This window comes from Rhyacophila brunnea, unplaced genomic scaffold, assembly GCF_057557595.1.
Source record: "Rhyacophila brunnea isolate RB1 unplaced genomic scaffold, BYU_Rbru_1.0 scaffold_1, whole genome shotgun sequence".
Classification (NCBI taxonomy): Eukaryota; Metazoa; Arthropoda; class Insecta; order Trichoptera; family Rhyacophilidae; genus Rhyacophila; species Rhyacophila brunnea.
The window spans coordinates 2,684,851-2,710,521 of record NW_028232751.1 but is presented as its reverse complement, the minus strand read 5'-3'; the positions used below and the strand labels follow the sequence as shown (position 1 = coordinate 2,710,521).

At 29.6% G+C, this 25,671-nt stretch overlaps 1 protein-coding gene across 2 annotated transcripts in view; it reads left to right on the top strand.

The window, feature by feature from the left end:
- Positions 1 to 13,951: 13,951 nt before the first annotated feature.
- Sh (Potassium voltage-gated channel protein Shaker) overlaps positions 13,952 to 25,671 on the top strand; it is a 113,787-nt gene continuing 102,067 nt past the window's right edge. For both annotated transcript variants that reach the window (XM_085940258.1, XM_085940254.1), the window contains exons 1-2: positions 13,952 to 14,096; positions 18,464 to 18,587. In XM_085940258.1, the coding sequence (XP_085796384.1) occupies positions 14,056 to 14,096; positions 18,464 to 18,587 (165 nt within the window). In that variant the 5' untranslated portion in view covers positions 13,952 to 14,055. The remainder of the gene's footprint in view (positions 14,097 to 18,463; positions 18,588 to 25,671) is intronic.

Genomic DNA, 25,671 nt, shown 5'->3' with positions numbered 1-25,671 from the left:
GAGGTTTGTATTAACAGAATTTTGTTTTTATTAGAAATGACTCAAGCACAAATTTAAAAACAATATTTGTATTTTCCAGACCCAGGATTTGAACCTAGGACTAACGACGCTATAAACCGACGCATAAGCTGCTTGGCCATCGTTGCATACATAAATTGAATAATGATTTAATTGTGCATATGTTTAAGTTCCGACGAGAATGGTCAAGTATAATAATTTTCAATCCGCAATAATAAAAAAACATAAGAACAAAATCAAATAAAACTACTAAGTATTGGATAGAAACTTATTAAACTGCTTCATCTACTTTATGTATCAAATCTTAACAAACGTATATTTATTTCATTCGACAGTGCGGCGCCCACTTGTCCTGGCGTACAGCTATCCCAGTACCGTTTTACATGCTATTATAATAATTATATTGTCGCCAGTGGGGAAGGAAGGAGGTAGGCCGTTAAGATTCTATATAAATAAAAAACGTTTTTGTATTCATTAAACTAAGACTATAATGTGTAGACAGTGTAGGTGCGTTAGTTTTCAAAAAACAATAAGTAAACCCAAAATTTCATTTAATTCTAAAAACTAACCAGCACCATCTGCAAGTTTTATTCTTAGTTCAATGAAAACAAATAAGAATGACTGACTAAGTTTATTTTGTACTATCTATGTTGAATCTTAACAGCCTACCTCCACCCCTCGCCATTGCTATCAAATAAGTAAAGCATATATTTCAATTAAAACGTAGCCAAAAGATTAAAATATTATTCATCACATTTAGAAATAATTTAGTTTTATATAGGTACCGCTCCTATCGTTCATCATCTAAATGGATTGCAACCAATAGTTCTCAGTACATTTTGTTGTAGACAAGAAATGTAATGTTTGAACATTTAATATGATTAAAGCCAAACATCTCCAGTCCTGTTATATTTACTCAGGATTGCAGTAAAGAAATGCTCGATTAAGTGTATTAAAAGTTACACCTAGCTTTATATTATATAATATCAATGGCACACTATTTAATATTTAATCATGGAATTAAAACGTAATCAAAAAAATAACTCACTTGAGTATTATTTTCCAAATTTCTTATGGAATTTTATTAGGTATACAATAAATATTAGTTTGAAAAGAAACCATCGTGGTCTAATACTTACTGAGTCGTAGACCCGTAAATGAAAAACACTTTCCCAAGCAAAGCAAACATATTATAATTATGTTTTTAATTAACTATTCCTTTTATTCTGATTCATGATTTAAGAATGTAATATTCAAATTATTGAACATACATAATTCTGAAAACACTCATGAGAAAATAATATAGCCAGTAGAAAAAATCTTTTTGGACAAAAGTAAGACACCCGGATGGAATCGAACTAGCGTCTTTTGGGTTTCGCGCCCTGTGCATTACCACTATGCTACGACTGCCATGCTTAATTGCGACAAATTTTAACTATTGGCCTTATTAATACCTGGGAGATCGCTTATGGGCAGGTTAATACCTGCCCATTATTAATATAAGTCATTATCATATTAATATAAGACCAATAGTTAAAATTTAATTACGCTTATTAATTAATTAATTATTAATAATAAACGCAATTAAGAATGGCAGTCGTAGCATAGTGGTAATGCACAGGGCGCGAAATCTAAGAGACGCTGGTTCAACTCCAGCCGGGTGTCTTACTTTTTTCGAAAAAGATTTTTTCTATTGGCTATATTTTCTCATGAGTGTTTTCAGAATTATGTATGTTATTTAATTACCTATGTATTTATGAAATGTGTTAAATATTATATTTTCTGTCTTAAATGGGATGATTTAAAATAATATGCATATTAACACTGTTACAGTTCGTAGGAAATGAGTATTTTGTAAAATCGTAAAATAAAACATTTTTATTTATTACATTTATATTAATAGTTATTCAACGAACATCTTATTTATATATCATACGTACCATTTTTTTACATTTTCTGCACATTACAATTATTCTAATATTTTACAATAATATAACTGAATATAGCTTATACAAGAAATAATAAAATTAAGACGTAAAGTACGTCCAAATTATTGCATAGTTAATGTAAAATATTAAAAGGCCGATGCAAGTGCACTAAACCGCAAAAAAGTAAAGTTTTAATGAGTATCAAATTCAAAATTTAATGAAATATTCAGTTACATAATCCCAGATGATGTAAAAATACCTTATTATTTGCAGAGTAAATCTAAAAAGGGGTTAATATAGCAATTATTAAATTGAATGCAAATCATTTGTAAAAAAAATAGTGCTTCTGTGGGAAAGTTCGTGCTTGTTCTAGAATTAGTTTTGAGGAACACAGTGGGATAAGAATATTTTAAATTAGTGTCACTAGCCTAATTTTTTTTTTTTTTTTAATTTAAAATGAAAAATCTTTTTCTGAATTAATTTTAGTAAATTATAGTGCGGAATTTCCTTTTCTATTCAAAAACAGAATTTACGTAGTACAATGCTTGCGATAATTCTAGCATTTCATTATAAATAGCAGGTGACTACGTTATCACCGTGTGTTATTCCTTTTTCTTTCCTTAATGTTTCGGGCTGATTGCAGATGCCACTATCCCTTTCTCTTCAACTCTTGAGAATGGTCCCGAAGCGTCGAGTAAAGAAGGAGGAATAATATGTGGTGGTTAAAAATCTATAACGATAAGTGATAATTGATAATCAACCTTACTTTCATATTGCACTGGCCATTCTACTACGACGCTAAGTTAAAAACAACTTTTGTATTTATAAATACTAACAATACAATAATATGCGAATTTCTTTTGTTGTTTCTTGGGCACGGTCATGTTTCTGGCTCTAAGCCAAACAGATCGGCATGCTCACGTTAACCGAAACATATGGCTACATTTTTTTCATTAAAGCCCATATGAATTGAATTTTTGTAGAGACGCGCATGACACATTATGTTGACAAAATTGCTCAGCTATTTGGCTACATTCCCAATATACAGCAGGACTTTTTGAAAGAAACTCGAATGAATGCAAATTTCTGTATTATTGGTTTGTAACTGAAGTCTTCTGAAAACTAATGCAATTAGTATAACAGTCATTTATTATATTTAAATATAAGTATAATTAGTCATACAAAGTTCATAGAATTGTTGACATCAATATTGATAACATCGATATTTTAGACGAAAAAATAAGCTCGTAAATATATTATTTTCTTTGTTTTTCACAAGATAAAAAGAACTTTTTATATACAACGTTTTTAAATTTTCTGTTGAACCATATAAACTTGACTTGACTAGCTTAAACGATCAAAAAAAATGTACTTGACATATCATATTGATTTCCATAGTAACGCACGTATATATTAATAGTTTAGTTGCTAGGACCCCAGACCCCTAGCAACCAATAATGGTGTCGATATCACTTTTCATACAAAACAGAATTAACTAAAAATGAATTCAATTCTACTTAAAGATGGCTAAAAGTATTAATAAAATGTATTAGCATAGTGTTCTGATATATTCTAAAAGTTTCAAATGTCTAGCTACCCGGGAAGTTAGTTAAAAATCGATCGCAAGATTTGAACCGGACAAATAAGAATACAAGCTAAGAAAAACGTTGTAATAAAAAATAGTTTGAAATGAGTTACAAAAATTATAAAAGTTGCACGATGTGTACATTGTAGAAAAATAATGTAAAATTTTCTTTTGCAATACTAAGTATTCACGTCAATTATTTTTCAAGTCAAAAAGGAGTAAATAGTCGCCTGCCTGTTGCCAAGTTTTGTTGTGAAGAAACTGAGCCTCTCCCCTCCATCGCCCAGCTGTTTTGTATCCATTTTTTTCGTTGCCCTCCTACAATACTCTGACTTACCCTCTCACCTGTACAACCTACCTGTGGCAATTCGCTTATTATTTGTCGGCACCAAATTCCCCACACGCCCTGCCTCTCACCTCGTTGTTTTTTTTCATGCTTATTGGTCGCAGAGTGCGTGTTTCAAGAATTTTACAATTTACGTTAGTAAGGTCAACGCACAAGTGTGATTTTTTTAATAACCGTATTACCCAGTCCAGTCTTCGATACATCAGTTCATGAACAAAAAATAAACATCGTATATAAAATATTCTAAATTTATGTCAGTAGTTTTTCCTCATATTTCTACCCGAACATTTACGAACATTAAATTTAATAATATGTTCTAATACAAGAGTGTCTAAATATTTTGATATTGCGCTGGGTATAATATGTAGCATTTTATACGTAAATATTATCTTATTGACCTGAAATAGGTATATAAGTATGTCACACTAAAGAAAACTAATATATTTTAATATAATACTATATTTGATACTTGTGATATTATATCTACAGATTTTTATTTATTCTGTGATTGTCAACTATATATTTTCAATTCTATTTCGTCACTGTTCTGGCAGATGACACTAATTCGAAAAAATGACATATTGAGTTAGTTATACCAAAATGTTCCTTATTTCAAACTTTACCGTCTGAAAACCTTCTTAATAAATAAACAGCCTTTATTTTAAAGTCATCCTTTTTACGATTACTTAATAAACTCACATGATAGACCATTTCAAACATTTTAACAACTTCAGAGTCAAATTACTCAAAACTAGTATTCTCCAGTTAGTGTGTTCTGCCAGAACAGAGACGATTTATTCGATAGATACTATGTAATATTGATATCCAGCCGTTTAATATTATTTCCAAAGAGAGTACTGAAGTCTTTCTACAGTGGCACCTTGGCCATCATATCCTGAAACGGGTTCCTATACCTGTCACTATGGTTAAGGACAGTGTGATCTTCTACAGTAGTGTTTCCTAAATGAATTTCCGTTTTCCGCAAGGTAAAATTAAGGAGATTCCGTGAATTTTTAGAGATATTTTCTATTTTTAAATAAATCCACTTAACTTATTGAGTTGTCAGCATCATATTATGAAGAACCGATCGCGACACCTTTTTGTGGTAGCCAAGTAACGTGAGTCCATTTGCCATATTCGATAAATAGTTATTTTTTATTAGTCAGGAAATACACCCAAAATATTTAAAATACACGTGAAATATCAAGACCCCCTCTCGAATGGCACCATATGCATGACAAGAACAATTCGCAGTTGTATCATTGCATTGTTTGCTAGCATTAAAACAGACATTGTAGCATACGATACCAATACAATTGTGAATCGTCGATGGTGCCACTGAGGAATGATTCCAGTATATCCACATCGATGTTTCGTTATCCAGTTTAAAAAAAATGTAAATTCAATTTTTTGTTTTGAATTACTAATCGAGGTTGAATATTGAACCCGAATAAATGCTTATGCAGTGCAGTAGAATTGTGGCTAACAAAGACTTGCCGATTGATAAAATAATATTAAAATGCATACGCGAGCTAAAAGTAGATAATAGTACCTAGGTATTAAAAAAAAAAAAAACAGTTTCTTCGGGCCGTGCCCAAGTTACACTACTATAATATACTACTTATTTTAAAAACTTAACAATTTTGCATATCCGTCTATATTTTGTCCGGTGGTTGATTATCCAGTACAAATCTTGCAATCGATCTTTAACTAACTTACCGACTAGTTAGACATTTGATACTTTAAGAATATATCAGAACACGATGCCAATGCATTCTTTTAATACTTTTAGGCATCTTTGTAAGAAAAGTTATTTCGGGAGAAATCTGTAATCCAATCCACTATTATTGGTTGCTAAGTGGGTGGTCCTGGCAACTAAATTATTAATATATACGTGCGTTACTATGGAAATCAAAATGACTTTTCAGTATTCTATATTTGTTTGTTTGTTGCAAAATAGCAAAAAAATGATTTGATAGAATTGTCAAGTTTATATGATTCAACAGAAAAATTAAAAACGTGTTATATAAAAAGTTCTGTTTATCTTGTAATTATTTTTAGTGAGTTTCAATCATATTCTCTAACATTTGTTTACTAGGGCCGCGCCTAAAGAAGTTTTTTTATACTACAATCGCCTAAAACTGGAAATAACAGTGAGTGTCCTACGAAAATGAAGCACAGATTATAGACGTGCAATTGTGTGTGTTACAACCTTTAAATACACCGATATTGAATAAGAGTCACTGCATAAATTGAGAGCAGTTGTCAGACGAAGCACAAGCTTAGCATGATGTATTCTTGACACGTGTTGAAGTTTATTGCACATTTTTCCACATTCGAGATCGGTTGCCTGTTACTCAACACTCGTTAGGTATTTTAAATTCTATTACCTTCCCTGGTGACCACACACCAAAAATAACTTAATCCTTACCCCCTCCCCTTTATTCTAGAGAATGTAAAAAAATGTATCGGTGTACCGTGTACCATTCTCTCACCAGTGGCGAAGGCTCCATAGTAGGCGATTATTTGAAGCCTACCTTCTAAGAAAAATAGATAGAAAGTATTTAAATTTAAATACTTAATAAAAATATGTGCCAATTGAATATATCGTCAGTGTAATAATTAATATTTAAAAGCAAAATATAAATGAGAGCCTTCTATCGTCAGAATAATGTAGAATAAATAATTAATAAGTGACAAAACAGCGCCTCTAGCGAAGAATATTAAAATATCGATTCACTCGAGATGAATTCACCGAGCTTATTGTATGAACTGCGTCTCAAGGGCATCAGGGCTGTCTGGTTTTATCCATACGAATCTCTAAGCTGAAAAGGCAAAGCTTATATATTTAGTGTCGAGGACTGTCGCTTTGGAGCTTTATTTAAATAATAATTAATAGTGCGATAAATAAAAAAAAATATTTCTATTTGTTCAATCACGCCATATAAAGATAGAATATTTTTTAATAATAATTAATAATTTTGTCTCGTGATTATTATTTTTTATCTTTTAATTCAGTCATAGAACATATGTATTATTTTTTGTTTGTGATATTGGGCTGTTGATACCGCTATATTTACCGATGATATATTTTTAGGCGTATGTTAGGTGTAGATATAGGAAACTACATAATTTATATTCATTGCTCAATTTTATATCGTCAGTGAGCTATTGAAATTTCATCGATTTAGTGTGACGTTGACATTAGTGTGTACCTATTCATCAGTAGTAATATCGTATTATCGTCTTTTTTCCCGTGAGTATACCTGACAAGTGTGCTCTTTTTCTTTGATTTCCACAGCCTACCTCTTTCTAAAAGTCACCCTTCGCCACTGTCTCTCACTATGCTATCACTATTATATAATCATCATCGGGCATCATCAAAATTTTATCTACGTTGATATAAAAAAAACATTTAAATTATTTATTATTAATGATATTCTCTGGAATTATTTTTGACATGTCGAGTTTATAACAAGTCAAAATGAGAGTCAAAATTATGCTCGCTAATGATTTATTTCACACTGCTAAAAGAGTAACAGGAGATAACTACAGGATGATTTGGGAGGAATAAATGGTGCATAATTTAAGAGATAATGGTATGGCCTATCTCAATTAAAAATGTATTGGAGTATCTGGTGTATCGACATTCGCAAGTATTGGTATAATGTTCCTTTTCCGTGAGGGATTTATTTAATATATATATATATATATATATGTATATATTTATATTATCGCCATCGTAAGAAATTATTGATACTTTTTGATGGCACTAGATGTGGATATACAGTTGTTTCATTGTTACCAAAATGTATTAGGAAAAGATAAAAATATGGCCTACTGCTTGCTTGTGTTTATTATTGCGAATACTCCACCTACCAGAGGCACCTAGTAGGTACCTAAAAATATGATGCTTGTAATTTTAGACATGTTTTTGAAAATTTACATTTTATAGTGTTTTAATTAATACATACGTATCTAAAAACTTAAAAAAGAAAAATATTTTTTATTAAGGTACAATCTAATATAAAATTACAATAAAAAAAAACGTTATAAAATATTATGAATTCGTTAAAGGATCCCATCCTATTATTACATTAAATATTTTGTGGTCATGTTTATTATTAAAATCTAGTTTATTAAGGGCCCACAATTATTATTACAATTATCACAATTATTAAGGGCCCAAAATCAATTATTATTTTTTAAACGCATTTATAAAACCATTAGTAAAATTAATGTTTACATTATATACTACATTATATAAATAAAATTATATTTATAATCTCTGTGATCCCAAATTTGACAAGAATTAAGCATCTTATTATTTAAAAAATGCGCACTATAAACACATTTGAAGATAATTCTAAAGATTAGACACAGAGATTATAAATATAATTGTCATCGTAAATACTTCACTATATAATGTTAACATTAATTTTACTAATGGTTTTACAAATGCGTTTAGAAATTAATATATCTAAAAATCTTAACACCACTGCACATGGATGTACTGAAATATGACTATATTCTAAAACATTAGATCGAGAGGTTTAAAATAATACTATTTTATGTAGGTAATATAAATACTTAATCCAGTCATCAAATGTTTAAAATAAATAAAAAGGATAATAAGGCTTCAAAATTATATAAATAGATTATCTATAACGCTTAAGGAATGTCCACGCTTATGCTCTAAAAATACACATAAAAGGTCCATTTTGACCTAAGTGGCGCACGTGGGCCGTTAAGTTTTGTCTAGCGTACAGAAATGATTTGATAAATTCATAGATTGAAGGATTTTCAATTATTAAAAAAATATATGTAATATTAAATTCTTTCTATTTACATTAAATCGAGCTTCCATATTGTGATCATACCGAAATTTGATATTTAAAAAAAATCCACTATACTACCACCTTCTAAAATATTTCATAATCCTCTCGAACTACCCTGTATAAATACGAAAAACCCGACTATAATAATTCCTCATTGTACCAACTCAATTACTGTATGAAAAGAGTTGAATTTATATTTTCGGTATAGTTGCTGTACGAGGTAAAGCCAAATTAACTTTTATTTCTGTGTGCATAAAGGGATACGGAAATATACCAAAGGAAACTTTTTATCGTTTCATGAATTTAACCTTCACCTCGTATTATAAAAAAACGTAATTAAGCCCGGGATATCGACAGGTGGAGTGCATTCATTTTGACCGCAAAATATTTAAAATTAAATCCATTGCAAACACTATTTTGGTACTAAATCTACTTGCAAAAAACAAACTACGTGCTAGAATAATGCAACATTTTGAATAAAGTATAATTTACTACATCAAATTTTTATCCTTTTCTGTTAAAGTTTTAATATAAAAAAATAACTTATGTTTTAAGTTTATTTATCCAACAATTCTGTGCGTATAAACTTTAAATATCTCACAAAAACGTCACATAATCAAGACAAAATCATAAGGCAATCCGATTTTCTTCCTTTGATCATGTCCGACCCTAATAGGATCATATGGGCCTCCACAATGTAGAGGTTTGTATTAACAGATTTTTATCATTACAAGACATGGATATTAGCCAGTTGCTCAACCTATCATGTACAGTTGTGTATTTTCTAGACCAGTGATCGCCAAACAGATGGGAGTGACAAGGTACTCACCGAAAATTGAAAAAATTGTGGAGGAAAGAGAATGCCATTCTTTTCACTAATTATCTTCACTTTTACCCACACTTATTTCAAGATGTTTTTAAATTATTATTTTGTTTATAAACTACGCATTTTATGTTTTATTAGAATTCCGATTTCCTAATTTATTTTAAGTAAAATAATATTATTATGTGTGGTACCATAAAGGACGATGATATAAAATTATAAAGAAGGAATATAGTATAAGTAGCTCACCACACAATTTCAATTTCTGTAAGTAGCTCACATCCTTATTGAGTTTGGAGACCACTGTTCTAGACCCTGAATTCGAATCTGAGACCCCGCGATATTATTATTACGACGCAAAAGCCGCTCGATTATTCTGGGCTATCCGATTTTAACTACTTCATAATATATTAGCTTAAATTTGTATAGAAAATGATTTAATATATACCTCAGTGTGTTACCTTGACAACAATAAATATTTACCAAAAATACAATCATATCATATCAATCGATAATTACACACCTACGTTCAATTTGAGCCTCGATGTCTATAAATATTTTAGACGGTAATATTATCTGGGATCACGGATCACCCCTCAAAATGGCATCGACCAACAGGTGAATAAAAAAACGACATTGGCAAAATATACTATTATTGCTAAAAGGTACTTTTAAATTGGAGTTTGATAAAATAAAACAGTAGAGATACCTTAACCTACAAACCTAACATAACCCTTATCAAATCTGACTTTTTAAAAAATTCTGAACTTGTTTGAAAATACGATGTTGAAGGTTTCTGTATTTTTTTTTAATTGTAGATAAATATTTAATAAGGGAAAGTCGTAAACTTTATGCATAGGTAACACAGTTATTTATAATATGTCCAATATGCGAAAGTAGGATGAAAATTAAAGATATATGATATCACTTTCTAGAAATAACCAAGATACACAATAATAGTCCTTTATCCCGAAGCTGATAATGGTTGTAATCTAAAGACCTCACCTATAATCATTAATAAAAAAATAAATAATAATATTCATGGCGGTTAAATGAGATTATTGAAATCAAAAGCAACAAAGTCCCATGTGGCCGTACAGGACTTTGTTATCATTGATTCAAATAGATCATTATTCAAAAATGCATTCAAAATGTACAGGTAAACAGTTTATATCATTAAGCTTTCATAAAACACGACCAATAGTAATAGACAAAATACTGGCTCTTTTTTGTTGATCCTTACCTTGTATGAAATAACAAAGCTTTATGCAATACAAACTAATGACAAAACAGAAAATACTATTGGGAACAGAAGATACTACTAAGGTATTTTAATATTTTTTTATATCTCGTAGAATTTATATAAATAATAATTGCTTTTTAATATTAAATAAACAATGCAATTGTAAGAAAGAGCTAATGATAAAATAATATTAAAAGTAGAAGTAATTTGCAATATCATTAACCTATTTCAAATGCAATGTCAAAGTTAATAAAAAAGTTATTAAACTAACTGAGAAACTACTCAATATTCATTGCCATAATAATAATTTCCGTCGCCTGGAAAAAGTCAAGTTTATTCCAGCAAAAGCTGTCACGGTAAGTTTAGTTTACTTTCCCCGGTCGCGGAGCGGCGCTAACCTTGTCACGGCAGGGTGCTCGTTGCTAACGCATCTCTCTTTATAATGCGCCCTGCCAGTCCCTAGCAACCAACAGGAGATTCCGCGTAGTTGTATCCCACCCTCACTCAGTTGCATCGAACTTGACCCGGTCGGGCAGGCTTTCTAGGCACTTGCATATAGACGGCTCTCTATCGATTACATTACAGCCGCCCCTATATAAGGCAGACATCCCTTACTGGAGCGTGCATAGCTGTCGATTACTTCAACGCATTCGGAAGGGCTGTATTATCTGAAAATGCTTTCTCAATCCATGGAGCAAATGGAGCTTCTAGATTTAAGCGGGTAAATATTTATTTCACACCATTTTATTTTAATGTTTTATATCGTTATTATTTTATATAATATTTAAAATACTGTGTGATCTTTTGTCTTTTCAGTGAAGTGATTGACGTTATTTCAAATGTTTATATTTTAAATGACTAGAAGAATTAAAAATAAAATTATTTGTGCTAGTTTAAAAATATTTTAATTTTATCAGAAAATAAATTTTAGTGAAAAATTTGAACGATACAACAAGTGTTTATACCGGTCCATTCCAAACGCAAGTACACAAAGGAATTATGGAATCAAATTCCCTAATTAAAGTTTAATCAGTTAAATAAATCGAACCGTATGCTTATTTTTAATTATCAATAATAATTAAATTAATTTAATTTAAAACTGTAATTCCGTATGTGATTAACAAAATCTGTTCAGCAGTTATTTTATTTCACCCAACTAATATAATTGACCTGTGATTATATAATAAATTAAATTGTATATTTAGTTGACTAATAAAAAATAAAATAAATAAAAAATCTTAATTAAAATATATTTGTAAATAATGGTGATATAATTTGTAACTTAGTGATAATAAAAAAGTGTCATAATTATAAATAATATTTTTGCTCTCTCGTGCATTTTATCATTTTCAATGAACCCATAGTGCATTTTTTATGAACGGAGAATTCACGAATAAAAAAATATTTATTTATCAGTGTTTGCGGATGATTTGTTTTTATGAAGTGATAATATTTTAAATAATTATTTTGAATCATTGTGTTCTTACAATAAAATTATGATAACGGCCAATATTTCTATATTGGACCTTAAATCAAGTGATTTCGTACGTTAAACGTATTTATGGTTTTATTACAATATAAACAGAAAATAATAATAATTTATAGAACAATGGGGTAACATATTATTTATGTTAAAATTTAATAACTACGTAATAAATACCATTTGATTAAACATAAAAAAATACAATATGGCGGTTCTCACATAAATATTTCTAAATGTTCATTAAATAATATAGTGAGTATATTTTACCATTATGATACTTGTATTAAAATAATTATAAACTTCAGTAATTTTAACACATTAAATAATTATAATATTAATGAATAATTATTATTCTGAATACATTATTATTTTACGTGCAGTGTTAAATATTATACAGCAACCATTTTGCCTGTGATTTATTATCTAGAATCTAGATAGCATCATGTGTATTACCTTAATTTATTGTGAAACTATGGGAGTTGAAAATGGGCTAATCCATTACATTTTGAGTTTCCGATCTCAGTAGGAGAGGAATAGTTTATATTCGATAACCTTGCATATATATCACACTTGTATAATAATATATATAATAATATATCTGATACATATTATGTTTTACATAATGCTTATTGCTTTAAACTAAGTTTATAAATATATTTTATGGTAATATTAAAAAAATACAATTATCTCTTTAGAAGATGAACGATTGTGCTATCAATAAATAAATTATAATTACGTTTGTTATAAGTATTGTTTTTTTTAAAAATTGTTTTTTGTTTACTTTGTGATAAATATTCTGAATACTATATGGTATTTAGTATTTTAATATTCCATCCATATAAATATAACATAATTTCACATAAAGAATTATTGTAATATGATCAAATGCTTTTTGTTAATATAATTATGTGATAAATTATGAGTAACGGATAATGTTTATTGATATTAATGGTTTTATTAATTTTCCCTGGCGATTTTACTTTTATTAAGTGGTAACAATGAAATAGGTTGATTCTTCTTCTAGACGGAGCCTTTTGTGATTTTTCTATAAAAATCACTAAAATCAATTTTATTTTTTATCATCATAACAATCATAATCGACTGCTGGATGAAAGCCTTTTCTAGCTCCCTCCACTCTTCTCGGTCTTTAATTCTTCGATGCCACGTACATCCACCAAATTTTATGAGTTCGTCTATCCAGCTGGTTATAGGGCGTTTAGTGCTCATTGGGTACTACATTTGTCTAGTGATTGTCTTTCGCTGAGCAATATGTCCAGCTCATTGCTATTGCATCTGCTTAGCGACGTATAAAGATTTTTAAATAAAATATGATAGATGATTTCGGGTGCGTATATTGTTATTCTAACAAGTCTCCAACAAGCCTGGTTAACAATACCATGCGTTCTAAACAAAATCCGTAGTTATATATAATATAATATATACTTAGCAGAAATTATACCTTATACCACAATTTGTTCATTTAAGTATCTATGGTGACCGAGTTTTTAAGTATCTTTTTCCTGTAGATAAATTTTCTGTATGTTACCTATTAATATACATCCGCATTAACATTTTCTATTCCTCGTGTCATTTTAATCATATTGCTCGGGTTTAATTATTAAGCATTCACTCATTTGAAATTTCTAGATACATAGGATACATGAATATTTAAACTTGCAATGCAATCAGTCGTTTCGGGGATACATCGGTTGAACTATAAAAAATATTGCAAGCTCTGTGACATTTTTGTTGGACAATATAAATTTATAACTTTAAAATAAAAAGCGCGAAATGTGTGATATGTTCGATTTGTGTTGTAATTGGTCTCAACGGTAAGCTTTGATTATTAATATTTAATACAACGCGATAACTCGCATACATATAATCAATGATTATTACCACAATATTAATAATAATTAATTTACTTTTCATCACTTGTGTAAAAATGTGTTATTCCAGTGACTGGGCTTAGAGAATTGAAGCTACGAGGCACCAACTTATTTTGAGGCCCCCACGATAAAAAATTAAATAAAATTCATAAATTCCAATTAACAACTAACTCATTTAGTAAAATATATCAATGTATGTATCTCTTTACTAAAATCACATCTAACTCACTCTAAATAATTACAAGATAAAAAGATTTTTTTATATACAGCGTTTTTAAATTTTCTGTTGAATTATTATACTCAATATGCTCAAACTTGTACTTGATATTATGAAGTAAATAAAAAACAAACAAATATGGAATACTGAAATGTCATTTTGACATTTCATTTTGATTTCCATAGTAACGCACGTATATATTAATAATTTAATTGCTAAGACCATCCGCTTAACAACCAATAATGGTGTCAAAATAACTTTTCATACAAAACAGAATTAACTGAAAATGAATTGAATTCTGCTTAAAGATGGCTAAAAGTATTAAAAGAATTGGCACCGTGTTCTGATATATTCTAAAAGTTTCAAATGTCTAGCTAGTCGGGAAGTTAGTTAAAAATCGATTGCTAGATTTGTACCGGACAAAACAACCACCGGACAAACAAGAATACGAGTTAATAAAAACGTTGTAAAATAATTATTACCGAAAACGGCACAATATGATTCTTTGTTTGAGCTGCAAGAAATTTTCAATGCAATTTCAATTTGTGAGAAATACGCATCATTTATAGCAGATTAAAACTGTTGCTAGGCCGCTTAATATGATGAATCGATTGCGTCATCTGTGTCTGTATATAGATATATATATGTTATATAGATCAATATAATATACAGTTTTAATTAAAGAATAATAAACATGTACTTATTGTTGATTGTTCTGACTGTATGTGTATGTTCTAATGTATTCATTGTTATATTATTTACAACATGTTTGTACTTTCCTTAACTTCAATGAAAACCGTGAGAAAATTGCGATATAATTTTCCTCAAGGCTTTGCTTCAAATACATCTTTAATGATCTACCTTTAATGATTCCTTGAGTCCATACCCATCATTCGCATATACTCGTTCATGCCTTTTAAAACTTTAATTAAATAATGCATTTGCACTTTCCTTACCTTGAAAAGTTTTATTGATTTTCGATTACCCACAGTGGCCTAGACTCCAGAACCTAGAATCATGGATGTAAGAATTATAATTTTATTTTAAGACAATTTTATTTGAATAAATAATTATTATCTCTTTTATTCAATGAATAATTCACAAGATTTGAGAATATTACATTATATATTGAGCATACATAATTCTTTGAAGACATGCATTTACTTACTAGATAGTGGAATGATCCGTGGTTAGTAATCAAGACATTTAATTGATATATACGTTAAATTAATATACAATAACCTATAGTCAACATTTTAACTAAATTTGATTACCATTTCATGTAAGGATTACTTGTTAAAGTTGTCGTAGCATAATTGGAAAAGTACACAAATCCAGCGGTTACAGGTTCAAGTCCCGTCGTGTATCGTATGTTTTCTAGTGGGTATTTGGCATGAGATGTTTTCAAATGATGTATGTACAATTTTAATTATTATTTTTATTTTCTATACTTAATATTATACATATCGGCACCTCAATACTTCAACTAGATAAACCTGATTTTGTCATTGTCTGGAAAATAAAATTTAAACTGTACTTGATTAACATAAATCTAGGAAATAATTATTATTTAAAATAAAATTGTCTACTTGGAAACAATTAAATAATGTCCAATTGTATAAAAAAATATTGTATATAATATATTATTTTATTTATCTAATGCGTTTATTGTTTTAAAGTTATCGTGTATTTTCAAACAATTTTTATAGTTTCGATTAACTTCTGTCTTACCTAGTTGTATCATTTTGTAGGGATATAATCATATTCAATAGCTATTTCAAAAACAGTGAAAATCAAGTTATCTAGTTGTAGTTCCACGATGGCCGCGTGGCTTAAGCATCGGTATATAGTGTCGAGGGTCCCACGTTCAAATCCTGGGTCTGGCAAGTACACATATTGTTTTTCAATTTGTGCATGAGTCAGAGTATGGACCTAATTGGTTGAGCAAGTGGCTGACATCCATTTTTCGTAAAAATAAAATCTGTTAATACAAACCTCCACTCTGCGGAGGCCCATATGATCCTATTAGGATCGGACATGGTCAAAAGAAGTATTATTGAGGTGACAATATGAAAAAACATCGGATACATACCTGATCCAAAAAATTAACACCTTGCGCTTAACTACCGTATCAGTAATATAATTACATTGATAAATATTTATAAAATAATGCATGGACAAAAATTCCTCATTTTGTTCACAAACACTGGATACTCATCATAGATTTCTGTTATAATATAACATTAAAATAATGAAATTATTATTTATAAAAAAACTCATATTTAATAATATATCTATATATTTTCTATGGTAGATTATTTGAACAATTTTGTCGTATCCTTTCTTTATAGACAGTTTCTATTGAATTGCATTATCCAATGTAATACATTTTATTCCTTATCTCGTGTTTTATTCATGGTCTATAACAGAATCGAGAGATACGGTCGGACGGAAATGAGAAATTAATATTTCATTATATTTTATTCATTTCACAGCAGTTGCACTGAATTGAAAATTGAAAAAAACTTACAATTCCAAGTGCATTCATTTCAGGGTCGGCTATCGTATTGGGTAGATATTCTTATTTATAACAAAGTAAATCTAAATTATATAAACATGTCAATAATATTATCATTAATAAGAACAATGCGTAATTTAATTTTACATTGTATTATTCTACTGTTTTACAATAAATGATACAAATAATAAAATACGTTATTCAAGTGTATTATTAGTCATAAGATAGGGTTTTTTTTACAAACACTTCAACTATTCATAATTCGTTTGTTATATTTTTTATTGAAATCCTTTACTTCATAGGTAGGTATTAGAGTTTTTACCTAGTTTATTGTATTAATTTATTATATAAGTTACAATTAAATGCACTCGTTGTCAGTGCGTATTTACCTTTTGGTGAGTGTACATAGTGCCCGAGGATGCCGAAAGGCGAAACCCGGGTCGCAAAAAAACAACTCAAACGGAATAATACAAAACTTAAATCCATTATAAAATAAAATATATAATTACCGGAAGTTTAATTAATTAATTCAAAGGGAAAGTATTATGCCGGGTCCACACTGGCAACGTGTCGCGCGACAACATCGTTAAATTTTACGATAAGTATGATAATTATCGTAAAATTTAACGAGGTTGTCGCGCGACATGTTGCCATTGTGGACCCGGCATTATACCCGCAAAATAGTCATATTATTTATTTTGTAGTTGCTTACAACATTTTTCCATTTTTATTGGTTACAAAAAGAGTTTTTTTTTTTTTTATAAATACATTTTTCTATAATCATAAATATACCTAATATCTATATTTGGAAGCCAGTGTATCGTATGTCTAACCTTCAGTAAAACGCAATATAAGATTTTTTAGCGACGTGATATCAGTGGACTTTTCGTTTTATTTGGTCGTCGGAATTTTAAGTTTTTTTCAAGAATATACTGAATAATTATTTACAAGATCTGCACTTGGATCTAATTTCTGCGTACAATTATTAATACGCAGGCTCTGATGTACAATTATTATTAAATTGACTTAATCCTGATAATTAATTTGCAATTAAAATGTTAAGTGGATTTAACGTAATAAAATATACAATTGTGTGTATTACTTATGCATTGATAAGTACTTAATAATCAATAATAGAAAATATCTTTAAATAAAGCAACCGGACATTTCTAATATAAATTGAAGATTTTTTTAAATCGACAGGTAATCTTAAAATTTTAGACGATTACCTTCACCGTCAATATAAAGCGACATTCAAACAGAAAAAAGTATTTATAAATAGTACTTAAAGATTATATTCACATAAGAGACAATATTTAAAAAAAAAACTGATATTTTAATAGTAAAGTTATGCAATAACTTAAAATAACTGTACTCTTAACTAGGTACATAATGTTTATTTATCTTAGTTATTTCCATTGATCTCTTTATCGTCTTTTGAAAGTATTCTTCTGTAGGGATTGTATTCAAAATGTCTTTCCGTTTCTATCACACATTTATGTTATGTAAAAGATTGTAAATGAATTTTTGTTGTAATAGTATTTATTAACATTGTTATTTCTTCTTCTTTTTCAGGTCGCTTCCCAAGCTAAGCAGTCAAGACGAGGATGGAGGTGGGCCGCACCCGCAGCTATCTAACGTCGCTCAGTTTGAGCCAATACCTCATGACCACGACTTCTGCGAGCGTGTGGTCATTAACGTAAGTACATTTTTATTTTTTTATATTTAACCCTTGTCAGATAAAAGCATTTCAAACCGACTTAATCATTTATGTAGAAGACTGACAGGAATCTAAAAGAAGGCTGCACTTTATAACTCAAAATAGCATTCATTAAAATGTCCCCTCTTTATTACTTATATTCAAGTTGAAGGTTTGGATTAGTACTATATTTCACTAAAGGTCACTTGATTTCTTAATGTATTATACGGTACAAAATTATAGACTTGTTAAATCAATTAAAACACCTGCACGTTCTTCAATGTTAAAAGTTATATATTCGTACAGCAATTACGAGTATACGTAATTATTTGCTATCTATATTCTGTTACCTTTGTAAAATATGATTTGCCTTCAATCAAATACTTAGTTTTGCATGTAGACTTCACTCAGTTAAAACAATGAATAGTCAACAATTACTCACTTAACAATTAATAATCAAAGATATTTTTAACCATTAATGGTTTATTTAACCTTGATATTTCCATCGTAGTGATACGAAATCTGATAATTTGCTGACACGTAATTTTTTTTTTAATAAACATGTTTTTTGATGATTTCTATAATTAATTTAAAGACTTTAGAAACAAAAACGGCAGTTTCCATTTTCTTAAAATCAACATACGTCAACGAAAATGTTTAATTTCTTTGTTTTGTGTACAACTTCTGAAAATGGTAACGATGAATCTGATGATGGTTTTCTGTTATTTAAATATCTATATCGTTATCAAGAAGTATCAACCCTATTTACACAGAATAAAATTAAGAGTCGTGACTTTGCATTGTATCTAAAAATACGTGACCCGAGTGTCATAATGGATGATATGATTAATTTTAATGCACAGATAAATGAAACTGTCAAAGTATAAAAAATACTAGATCTTATTATTCGAATAAGTATATAACTTTCTAAAATGGGATTTGTCATATTATATTCGATCAATAGTTGCGCTCATTTCTGTCTCAAATAAGTACAGCATAGATTTTTAAATCATGTCAATTTTTTTTTGTGATTTTACCGAAGCTTTGACTGCGACACGCTGTCATATCGCCTCTTCTCTTCTAGAAGGGGATCCGTTGATCAGGTCCTCACTCCTATTCTGTTAAATAACTTTACAATTTTGCCTAGCTCTTCCGTCTTACCCACCGCCAGGATACCCTTCAATTCGTCAACATTCTCATAGATATCCGCAATTCGCAGCTGTACTCTGTGAAGTTCATATTTAGGGCATTGTAGTGCTATATGTACAATGTCCTCTAAAACATGACGTTCATCGCAAAGTTGCAATTCACTTCTTCCCATGAGGACATCAAATCTTTTGCCCATTGTGTGCCCTGTTCTTAGCCTCAGTATTAACTTAAGATCATTCTTCGTCAAAGGAGACTACAAACTAGGGCACCTCTCGTGGTGATGGTAGAACAGACTTACTCCATTTCCCTTTTCTAATGATGCCCTATGGTGAAAATCTATCCACATACTTTGGCCTATTTTCTTTATAGCCTCATAACAGAAACAATACCACAAAGTCTACTTCGGCCACTAAGTCTTTCATGGTACCATCTTTAAAATGTCGACGAGACCAGTATTTTCTTTTGACTTACCAAACTTACTCCAAAGCCTGAGTTTCCATTGTCAATCGAGGTTTATGCGACACCAAGTTTTGTATCTACTATGTCATCCGAAGTCTTAATAATTCGTAGAAGTATTGTATGTTAGATAACTAATTCAAAAAATATATAATCAATATTCATTAAATGAATGTATTATTATATAATGACAAACTTTACTTTATATGGCCACAAACTAAGTAAAAGTCTCGATTCCGGCATGTTTCTTTCGGTTTTATGATAGCATTGCTGAGCCTTCTAGATATATTCTGAAAAAAAATTCAACGCTTATGCAATAAAGGTATCACCACGATCTGTGCGTGTTATATAATGATCCGCTTGATCTTACTCTTAATCACACCTTGAAATAGAGCGACTCCATTGGTTAGATCAAGCCTCAAATAAGGATGATACTTAAGAGGCTTCATGAAAAGACCGGAAGGAAAAATAACAGTCGATAGACCTTAACATGGCATATGCAGGAAGAGACAGAATCCCTGAAACGAATTCATTGGAGAAAGTTTTTGACAGATGGAGGAAACTGAACATGTTTTCTTAATTGCCAGTGATAAATGGCATCATTCAAAATTTCTTGCGTCTTAAAAATTACTTTTATCGGGAGGAAAATAACACAGTTTTATTAAAATAACTGTATAAATTTAACTTACTCGCAGCAAAAATTACGCCCCCCTATAGAATATATAATATATTAGTATTTAGACGTATTAGTCATCATCAGCCTGAATCTATCCACTGCTGGATGAAGGCCTCTTCAAGCTGCTTCCACTTCTCTCGGTCTTGTGCATTGCGTTGCCACGTACTTCCGCAGAACTTTATCATTTCATCGATCCAGCGGCCTCTAGGTCTACCTCGCGGACGTTTTGTACTTCTTGGATACCACTGGATGACTAGATTTGTCCAGCGATTGTCACTTCTTCGAGCTATGTGTCCAGCCCATCTCCATTTAAGGCTTTTAATAAACTCTATTATATCGCAAACCCTTGTCTGCTTCCTTATCCACTCATTCCTCTTTTTGTCATTTCGCGTTATGCCCAGCATGCACCTCTCCATACCACCTTGTGCTACTCTAAGTTTCTGGATCATTCTTTTACTTAGGGTCCATGTTTCACACGCATATGTAATCACGGGAAGCACACACTGGTTGAAAACTTTGCGCTTTAGGCACAGTGGAAGGTAGGCGTATTAGTACCTAGTATTAATATTTTAAATGTGCATTTATTTCAACTCGTTGAATATTCTGTGAATAGATATTTATTAATTTGTAATTCTCTTTTTTCCTTGATCTTGATTAATGTTACACGTAAATTGACATGCTATCGCCCCAATATCGATTCAATTGATCCTTACACCTTAGATTATTCCAATGCTGATTCCGAATGCTTAAAAGAGGACATTATATAAACATACAAAAGCAGTGAAAATACAATTATCCATATTATAGAAGTTCAAAGAAGTACACCGAGTTTGCTAAGGAGACCCTATTTTAAGAATTTATAAAATAGCATCCCCCTAAACTCACACTCACGCAAGTGGAATATATTAACACCCGAAGCAATTTAGTTGAACATAGTTATCGCCCTCCCAATTGGCATTATCAGTGGCAGGTTGGTTCTACACCTTGAGAAAATAAACAGCTGATGCTACCTATTTCTAAGATAGCTATCAGGGACACACAAGTCAACACTACCCAGAATGCTAGAGTTCTCATTTATACGTCGTATAAGTCGAAAAAAATACGTAGCTAAATAAAGATCTCTTCTAAATTGTAGTTTCTAAAACTCTAAAACATTTAGCTCCAACATCACAATTCCAAGGCATCAATTAACTTCCGCTCTCTTTTTCTAAGTGTTCATGACCCAACACCGTTGAAAAATATGGAGTAGATACACTACAGTTTGCACAAGCTTAATTTTCTTCAATCACATTTGTTTGCAATCTGTATCAACTTTCTTAATTCTGCTTCACCTCCACCTTTTCTACTAATATCCCAGATATATAAACTTGTCTACTATTTCTAGATATCGAAGTGTATTTACTATTTGTAGAAGGTTCAATCGATACCCATGACGTACTCGTATATAAGTTTTAACAATGTCATTATATAATACATTATTATACTTGCAAATTGTCAATAATTTATAAAATGTGTTCTAAACAAATATTGACTAAGTCAACCAACTTAGCAAACTTAGGATAAAACGGTTCGATTATCATATTGCATGCTATTGGCATAGAAGTTTGACAGGAAAATCAGAAATTCAATATTATTTCAAATTAAGCCACATGGTTTTGACATTTGAATCGATTGCAAACATTACTAAGAAATATTGGTTTATTTTTAACACTGTTTTCTATAAAACCAATAACGGTTCACACACAGTAACAAAGAACTACAGTATTTTTTCTTGATAACTCTTTCATATAACATGCTACAGTAATTCGAAGTTTATTTTCTAATATAGAAACTGAAACGTGCACTATCTTGATCAACAAAAGCAATGACTATCGTACTTGTTTTCTTTGATTGGTTTAATGGTTTTAATATTTTTAAAAGTTTTCTATTGATATCTGGAAGTAATCTTATCGACATTTTATACCAATGCACTTGCTTCAATTAAATGCAATAAATAAATAGTCAATATATGATAACTTGCCTATCAGACCTAGAGATACTCTAGCAGAGTAAAGAACAATAGCATCAGCTGCCAACTCGATATAGAACGCAGTATGCTAAATATCAACAAAAGATAAAAAAAAAAAATAAGCTACAGACGCTCTAATCATGCTCAAAGACTTAAATGAAAATGGGCGGGTCATTTAGCGCGTCCACAAGCTAATATATATGCTAATATAAACGTTAGATATCACTGTTTAATATATAAACATTATTTAATAATATTATATACAAAATAAAAAAAAATAATATATATTATATGTATTATACAAAAATATTAAAATAATATTAATTAATATTATAATAAACTAGATAGAAAAAGAAAAAAAAGTAAGAAAATACAATCATAGATTTAGTCAATCCACCGTTATTTAATTTTTTTATTAAGAAATAAAAGGCTTTTTATATTTTATATTATAATATGATCACTTACACAATAATATTATGTTCTCTGAAATTTACTAAGTAGTAATATATAATTCATTATATGAAAAACATTATAACATAACTAAAGAAAATATATTTTTTTAAATATATTTATCTATTTATTATTATGATATATATCACGAACAGCCACGGTGCTTGCATTGAACAATAATAACAAAGCTGTTGTTTTGAAGAGAGTGTTTATTCCAAGCCATAAAGGGCACGGCGAAGACTTAGTTTCCACAGAAATCGTACCTCTGGCATTGGCACATTTTTCCCGATATTATTCCTACAAAGATGAGCAGCATTATTAAATTGGATATACAGCCAAGCATTCGAGATTACGTAGGTACAAGGTCGTTCAATAAAGGCTTGCTATCGAAGATAACAATATTACCTATATATCCTGGCTGAATAAATATGGTACAATGATGTTCGTTTTATTCAATCGGAAACCATAACAATGGTTGAATGCAGTCTACAGTTATTGTTATTAATGCTTGCTTAAAATTTAAACTATTATATTCTTTTTGATAGCAGTGTACATTTTAATGATTTCTTTGCTATCTATAGGTACAGTGTAAATTCAGCACGTTGTCAAATTTCAACACAAAACCACCTTACAAATTATAATAATGATAAACTATATTAAAATTTACGGGACGTTTTTAAGGCGATAGCTATTTTACAATGTTTTTATTAGTTCGTATTCTTGTTTGTCCAGTATTTTTTTTTCTTGTTCGTAAAAGATTTGTATTGGACAATTGAAGATTTTTAACTAACTTTCCGACTAGCTAGACATTTGAAACTTTTAGAATATATCAGAACACGATGACAATGCATTTTTTTAATACTTTTAGTCATCTTTAAGCAGAATTGAATTAATTTTCAGTTAATTCTGTTTTGTATGGAAAGATATTTTGGAAAAAATTCGTAAAAAATAAAACACTATTATTGGTTGCTATGGGGGTTACTATGGAAATCAATATGAATTGTCAGAATGACATTTCAGTATTCTATATTTATTCAGTATTTCTATCAAGTGCAAAAAAAAGTATTTATTAATACATAGAATTGTCAAGTTTATATGATTCAACAGAACATTTAAAAACGCGGTATATAAAAAGTTATTTTTATCTTTTAATTATTGTTACTTACGACAAAAAGGAACGACTTAACTACGCTTAAATATGAAACATATATTATTATAATGATCTCTATCTCTCTCACCCTCTCACTATTCAAGAATCTACTTATATGGAAGCCGTATTAATTGAAAACAATTAATTAAGAAATTAAATTGATTGTTTTAAATTAATACACTTTTCAAGTAAGTAGGTATTATTATTGACTAGTAACATGATGAAAGAGAGAGAGAGATCGTTTTGTCTAATTGTAGAATTCAATACAATTTATATTATCAGTTTTAAAATGGAATTCTATTAAGTCAATAATTAACAAAATCGTCTTGTAAAATATGGTTGCTTACCAGAATTTTTCCTGAATTATCATAATAGTAAACAAGAATATTTTTTGTTCATTTAAACCGTACTAACATTTATCATTATTAGCTTTTGACTAAATACTGTGAGTTTTTACTCGACGAATAATTCACAAGATTTAAGAATATAGCATTCAAATTATTGAACACACAAAATTTTGAAAACACTTAATAGAAAATATATTATAACCAACAGAAAAAACTTCTTGAAAAGATTTAAACTAATTTCGTTGAATAAAAGAAATAGTTAATTAAAAATTATTAACAAGTTCAAGTAAGTTACAACAAAAATAATCTTGGAGTGATCCGTGACGTCGGTTAGTAATTGAAAAGAATACCTACTTTGATTTTAAATACAAAAGCCGATCGCCATTAGTAGCTCAATTTGTAAGCACTTCAGTGAGTATTAAAAAAGTCATTAGTTAAAATTTGTCGCAATTAATTAGTATGACTCCTTTAGCATATTGGTATATGTGCGTGGGCGCGATACCCGAGAGATGCAGGTTCGATTCCACTATTTTCAAAAAGATTTTTTCTATCGGTTATAATATATTTTCTCAGAAGTGTTTTAAAAATTATAATATGCTCAATAATTAGAATGTTACATTACATTACATTACATATATCTTGTGAAATACTATGAGGTTGGAATTTTCTCTTGTAGCCATCTCATCCAATCTAATATAATATACTTACTAACTAAATTATAATAATACACAATACAATAATAATAACAACAAATAAATATATAATGCATACCTACAGAAGGTTACAGGTTTCATAATTATGTTTTAAATGTAGATCGTAAAATGTTGAAAACGTTATATTTCTCTATC